This window comes from Phocoena phocoena, chromosome 15, assembly GCF_963924675.1.
Source record: "Phocoena phocoena chromosome 15, mPhoPho1.1, whole genome shotgun sequence".
NCBI classification, from domain to species: domain Eukaryota; kingdom Metazoa; phylum Chordata; class Mammalia; order Artiodactyla; family Phocoenidae; genus Phocoena; species Phocoena phocoena.
The window spans coordinates 87,603,439-87,610,121 of record NC_089233.1 but is presented as its reverse complement, the minus strand read 5'-3'; the positions used below and the strand labels follow the sequence as shown (position 1 = coordinate 87,610,121).

Sequence of the window (6,683 nt, the reverse complement as noted above, 5' to 3'; positions counted from 1 at the left end):
ATGCCCACTGGACTCTCCAGGCAGCGCCTGGCCCATCCAGCTGCCCAGAGGAGACACTGCAAGGGTCCATGCAGACAGCACACAGCACGAGGGGCACGTGGGAAGGCTGTACAGCCGCTGTCACGCTTCCGGCTGTGTGCCTACCCGGAGAGGGATGCAGCAGGGGAGAGGCCAGAACGGTCCATGAAGCTTGGCAGTGCCGGGGTGGCTCTGGCCGGGCATGCTCAGCAGTGAGTCCTTGCACCCCCTCCCCGCCCTCCACTAGGAGGGCGGCTTTAGTATGACCAGGGCCTCGAGGGCAGCCCTAATGCTCTGACCTGTCCCATGATGTCACCAGACCCTCCGAGGCCACAGGGTGGCCCGTGGAGGCTGGTGACGCACAGCTGCACGTCAGCCTAGAGAGCGGTGACCTGGGTGAGCTCCGTGTTGGGTGTGGATGGGCTCTGCGGGCTGACGGGCACCATGGGCAGGTCCACGCCTAGTCATGCCGGCCGTGGCACCACCTCAGAGGTCTTGCGGGCATGAGCCACATCCTTGGCGATGCTGCGCACGCGGTCTGACACCTGCATCTCCCGGCGCAGGGTGGGCGCACAGCAGAACTTGCGGAAGCAGGCCTTGAAGTTCTCGTCCAGGAAGGCGTAGAGGATGGGGTTGAGGCAGCTGTTGACATAGCCGAGGGCCGTGCAGAAACGTAGGATGGCCACCACGGTCTCACTGCCTGGCTGCACGCCCAGCCCTTGGACCAGCACAAAGACCTGGACGGGCGTCCAGCAGCCCACGAACACAGCCACCACCACCAGCACCAGCCGCGTGATGCGCCGCAGGTTCCGGTCCTTCTCACGGGAGCCTGAGAGCAGGCGGACGCCTCGCAGCCGCCGGATCATCAGGCTGTAGCAGACGGAGATGATGAGTACAGGCATGACGAAGGAGAAGAGGAAGATGCAGATGGCAAACACGGGGCCCCAGTAGTCCTGCGGGGTGGGGATCTCCACCAGACACTCAATCTCTGCAAGGAGAGAAGCAGGGTCAGGGCAGGTGGGCAGGTGGGCAGGGAGAGAGCCACCCAGAGCCAGGGCAGCGTGGCACTGGGGAGGAGGGTCCCCCGCACTGACCTTCATCCTCAACCTGTGCTGAGCCCATGATGGCAACGGGAACGCCGACAACGGAGGCCAGGGCCCAGATGGCCACATTGACAGCCTGCGCCTTGCTGGATGTCCGGACGTCAAGGGCACGGATGGGGTGGCAGATGGCTATGTAGCGGTCCACGCTCATGGCAGTCAGCGTGAAGGTGCTGGTGAACATGTTGTAATAGTCAATGGCGATGACCGTCTTGCACAGGGCATTCCCAAATGGCCAGAAGCCCAGGAGGACATCTGTGCCCTGGAAGGGCAGGGTCAGCAGCACCAGAGTGTCCGCCAGGGCCAAGTTAAAGATGTAAATGTTGGTAGCTGTCTTCATCTTGGTGTGTCTGCAGAGAGGACAGGGAGGAAGAGGCTTCATTTGGCCACCTTGGCAGACCTGGCAGCGAAGGGCAAGGGGCCCTTCCTCTTGGCCATCACAGGGGGCACCCACTCTGCCCCCTGCTAAAATGTAGGTTCATGGGCCCAGCCCAATGCCATGGAGCCTGAAGGCAAGTATTTTAACAAATTCTTCAGGTACTTACAGCACACAAAAAATGGTTCGCAGCCTAAAGACTTGCCTGCCTTGGAAAAGATGGGTGTGGGGTGGGGGGAGCAGAGTGTCTGCCTGACCCTGCATGAGAGCAGAAACAGGACTCATAAGACAAAGAACCTGTCGTCCTCCCTTTCAAGTCTCCCCCAAGACCCTTCTTGGACCAAAATGTTGGCCCTTCCACCACCAGAGGTTTCCAGGGCTCCAGAATCTGGAAGAGCACACCAAACCAGGCCTCACTGTTGCCTAGCAACCGAAACAGGAAATGGTGGCAGGGATGGGACAGATGTTAACGGGGTCTGATTGTATGCAAGAACCTGGCATGGGTCTGGAGAAATTGTGGGTGCTTAATAACTACCTGCTAAATGAATTAATAGTTGTTATAATGGTGATGGTGGTGGTGGTGGTGATGGTGGTAATTATGGTGGCGGTGGTGGTGGTGGAGATGGTGCTAGCAACAGTGGTGGTGATGGTGGTGACAGCGATGGTGCTGGTGATGGTGATGGTGGTGGTGGTGATGGTGGTGGTGGTGGTGGTGATGATGGTGGTGGTGGTGATGATGGTGGTGGTGGTGGTGGTGATGGTGGTGGTGGTGATGGTGGTCGTGGTGGTGATGGTGGTGATGGTGGTGATGGTGCTGTTGATGGTGGTGGTGGTGGTGATGGTGGTGATGGTGGTGGTGGTGGTGGTGGTGGTAATTGTGGTGGTGGTGGTGGTGGTGGAGATGGTGCTAGCAACAGTGGTGGTGATGGTGGTGACAGCGATGGTGCTGGTGATGGTGATGGTGGTGGTGGTGATGGTGCTGTTGATGGTGATGGTGGTGGTGGTGCTGATGGTGATGGTGGTGATGGTGGTGGTGGTGGTGATGGTGCTGTTGATGGTGATGATGGTGGTGATGGTGGTGGTGGTGCTGATGGTGGTGATGGTGGTGATGGTGATGATGGTGGTGATGGTGGTGGTGATGGTGCTGTTGATGGTGATGATGGTGGTGATGGTGGTGGTGGTGCTGATGGTGATGGTGGTGATGGTGATGATCGTGGTGGTGGTGATGATGGTGGTGATGGTGATGGTGGTGATGGTGGTGATGGTGGTGATGGTGATGATCGTGGTGGTGGTGATGATGGTGGTGATGGTGATGGTGGTGGTGGTGATGATCGTGGTGATGGTGGTGGTGGTGGTGGTGATGGTGGTGGTGGTGACGGTGGCAACACCAGAGACAACAATGTTCCATGTCAATTAAGCTGCCATGAAGGAATCTGGGGTTTCTTTCTGCCTCTTAAGAGAGATTAAGAATAAGCTCAAAGAGGCCTTAATCGTGACAAAATAACAAGGACAGTGATGACGGCAGATGCCTGTGCCAAGTTCCTCACTTGGATTTTAACTCATTTAAGATTCAGAAGCGCTATTTTGATGCCCAGTCTGCACAGGAGGACATTCAGGCTCAGAGGATCTAAATGGTCTTCTCAAGGCCACAGAGCTGGTAAAGGAAAAGTGGGTCAAGAGAACTAGAAGAGCAGCCACAGACAGGAGGAAAGATTTGCCAAAGACCCATCTGACAAAGGACTGCTGTCCAGAATGCACGAAGAACTCCTAATGCTCAACAATAAGAACACAGACAGCCTGGTTAAAAATGGACCAAAGACCTTAACAGACCCTCAGCAAAGACGACATACAGACAGCAAAGAAGCACATGTAAAGATGCTCCACCTATGTCATCAGAGAAATGCAAATTAAAACAACAGTGAGGACTTCCCTGGTGGCGCAGTGGATGAGAATCCGCCTGTCAATGCAGGGGACACGGGTTCGAGCCGTGGTCCGGGAAGATCCCACGTGCCGCGGAGCAGCTAAGCCCGTGCGCTACAACTAATGACCCTGCGCCGTAGAGCCCGTGCTCTGCAACAAGAGAAGCCACCGCAATGAGAAGCCCGTGCACCGCAACGAAGAGTAGCCCCCGCTCGCCGCAACCAGAGAAAAGCCCGCGCAGAGCAACGAAGACCCAACGCAGCCAAAAAAAAAAAAATTTTTTTTAATAAAATAAAATAAAACAACGAGATACCACTACATACCTATTAGAATGACCAACATTTGCAACCCTGACGCCACTAAATGCTGGTGAGGGCGTCAGAAGGCACAGCTATTTGAAAGACAGCTTGGCATTTTCTTACAAAACAGGCTCTTACCATAAGACCCAGCAATCACCCACCCTTAGATATTTACCCAAAGGAGCTGAAAATATATCCACATAAAAACCTGCACACGGATGTTTATAGCAGCTTTATTCATAGTTGCTGAAACCTGGAAGCAACCAGGATGTCCTCCAGTAGGTGGATGAATAAACTGTGGCTCACCCAGAAAATGGAATATTATTCAGCAGTTAAAAGGAGTGAGCTATCAAGCCATGAAAAGACATGGAGGACCCTCACATGCGTACTGCTAAGTGACAGAAGCCAATCTGAAAAGGCTACAGACTGTATGATTCCACATTCTGGAAAAGCAAAACTACGAGCACAGTAAAAAGATCAGTGTTTGCCAGGGGTTGGGAGGTGGAAAAGGATGGACAGGCAGAGCACGGAGGATTTTGAGGGCAGTGAAACTATTCGGTGTGCTGCTGTAATGGTGGATACACACCATTATATATTTGTCCAAACCATAGAAAGTACCAAGTACACCAAGAGGGAACCCTAAGGTAAACTATGGGTTTGGGGTGATTACGATGTATCAAGGTAGGTTCATCGGTTGTGAAAATGTACTGTTCTGGTGGGGATGTGGATAATGGGGGAGATTATGCCTGGAGAGGGGAGGGCAGGGCAGGGACTATATGAGAAACCGCTGTACCTTCTCCTCAATTTTGCCGTGAACCTAAAACTACTTTTAAAACGTTGCCTGTAAAAAAAGAGCCGGGACTGGAACTGGGTGCTTCTGACCACCGAGGCAGTCCACCCCGTGCCACGGCTCAGAACACATCGTTCTGCCTCTGAGCCCGGCGTGCTCACAGCAGGTCCCAGGCACCACTCTCCGTGGGGACTGCTCGTGGGCAAGAAGACCTCCCCTCTCCGCTCTGATCAAGACGTGCCTCTGAGGGTTTTGATGCCCCCGCGCAGAGGAGAGACCCCACGAGAAACACTCACAACCGGAAGGAGGAACAAGCCCACCCCCACCCACATTTCTCACCCATAGCACACCCTCCAGCCACGAAGGGGCACGTGAGTCTAGTACCCCGGGGTCAGCACTGGGGGAAGGGCAGCTGCTCCTCGCAGCCCCTTGTCTGAGCACACACACGACACACACCAGCACGTACAAATGTACGAGGGCATGCTTACACACATGCACTCACGGACACAGCCACAAGGGCGTGTGTACACACACAGGAAGCACTCGTGTGTGCCCACACGCACACGTGTGCGTTCACACTCGCGCATTCATGCCCACACTCAGATACATGTACAAACATGTACGTGCTCGCACGTATTGTGTCCATGCGCACAGATGTGTGTACAAGGTGCAGTATGCGCACGCCCACACGGGTGCACACTCGTGTGCACACGCATTTACACGCTCACGTGCGTGCGTGCACATACATGTGTGCACGCGTGCGTGTGTCCCCACACCGTCCCGATGCCATCCCCACACGCTATTCCCACCCTGTCCCCACGTTCCCCCCATGCTCTTCCCATTCTACCTCCCCATGCCATCCCCACGCTGTCCCCCACACTGTCCCCACGCTCTCTCCCACGCTCTACCCACTTTGTTTCCCTATGCTGTCCCCTCATACTGTCTCAGCCATCCTTCCACAACGTCCCCACACCATCCCCCATTACGTCCCCCCAGCAGCGCGGCTGCCATCCTTGACCCCACAAGCGTTCCCATTCTGAGCGCCAGCAAATGCCGGAATCGGCCCAAACACCAGCGGTGAACACGGAGCCCCGGAGCTGAGGAAGGGGCTTCGTGAAGCTGCCCCAGCACCGGACCCGGACGACGCCGACAAGAGCTGCCTTCCGGGATCACTGTGGGGCCCGTGAGGTCCTCACGCGGCAGCTTGGCTGGGAGCCTGGCGCACGGCTCAGATGGAGCGTCATCTCTCAGGAGTCAGGGTGGCGCTCCATCTGGGACAGAGCTGCGCCTGCTCCCACACCCGGACTGGACCCTGCCTCTCCCTCTCCCCCAGCCAAGTGCCTCGGCCCTCAGGAGCTGAGCCACCGGGGCCTCAGGACTGACCCTGCCCAGTGACAGGGGGCCAGGAATTGAACAGAGGGTGGGAGATACCCGCGTGCCAAGGCTGCCAGAGCAGCCCCTGCTCCATGCCCTCCGCAGCTGCTCGGGACCCACCGGTGGGAGACGGGGGGCGGGGGGGGGGGATGCCCAGCCTACCTGAGGATGACATACATGACGAGACAGTTCCCCAGCAGCCCCCCGATGCACACAGCCAGGTAGAGCCCCACGATGGTGACCTTGAGCCCGAGGGGCAGGAAGGCGCCGTGGCTGGCATTGAGCATCAGGTGCGGGGGCAGCAGGCTGTGGTTGGGGCTCAGGAGAGACAGGTTGCCCCGCAGGTGGCCGCCGTAGAGGACTTCCCAGAACGGGGCAGGGAAGAGGGACTCCATGCCCCGCCCTGCACGCAAAGCCCCACGGTACCTGGGGAGGCACAGGGACATGTGAGCGCAGCACCCAGCACCCACCCAGCCCCAGGCCACAGACACGGAGGCACGTGCGTGTGCACACACATACACACACACGCCGGGCACGCGGAGACACGCAAACGTGGATGCCGGGGACGGGGCACACGTGCAGACACAGGGACACAGTCTCAGCCGGCCTGCGCGCTCCCACACGGGATGCGCTTACACAGCGGGATGTGTCCACCCATGGGGGCTCACAGACACACAGCACGCACACACACGCACACAGATGCCCAAAGCTGCCCTCGTGCACACGCAGACACAAAAGGGACCAAGACACACCCAGAATCACCTGGAACACTGGACACAGGGCGACCGAGCACAGGGCCTCCTCCT

General features: G+C 57.2%; 1 protein-coding gene across 4 annotated transcripts; it reads right to left on the bottom strand.

Moving 5' to 3' along the window:
• Positions 1–482: 482 nt before the first annotated feature.
• On the bottom strand, positions 483–6,272 carry OPRL1 (opioid related nociceptin receptor 1). Of its 4 annotated transcripts, XM_065893411.1 has the most exons (5): positions 6,040–6,157; positions 5,952–5,965; positions 5,351–5,370; positions 1,113–1,468; positions 483–1,006 (listed from the first exon to the last, which is right to left on the bottom strand). In XM_065893411.1, the coding sequence occupies exons 1-5, from the start codon at positions 6,155–6,157 to the stop codon at positions 483–485; spliced, it is 1,032 nt and encodes a 343-aa protein (XP_065749483.1). The 4 variants fall into 4 exon arrangements, with proteins under 4 accessions (XP_065749483.1, XP_065749481.1, XP_065749482.1 ...); XM_065893409.1 differs by lacking the exons at positions 5,351–5,370; positions 5,952–5,965 and having other exon boundaries at positions 6,040–6,272; XM_065893410.1 differs by lacking the exons at positions 5,351–5,370; positions 5,952–5,965 and having other exon boundaries at positions 6,055–6,272.
• Positions 6,273–6,683: the final 411 nt, after the last annotated feature.

Coding starts and splice junctions, on each gene's coding strand:
- OPRL1 (XM_065893409.1), bottom strand. CDS start 6,272: ATGGAGTCCCTCTTCCCTGCCCCGTTCTGGGAAGTCCTCTACGGCGGC. Junction 1,469..6,039: donor GTCATGTATGTCATCCTCAG/GTAGGCTGGGCA, acceptor TCCTCTCTGCAG/ACACACCAAGATGAAGACAG. Junction 1,007..1,112: donor AGCACAGGTTGAGGATGAAG/GTCAGTGCGGGG, acceptor CTCTCCTTGCAG/AGATTGAGTGTCTGGTGGAG.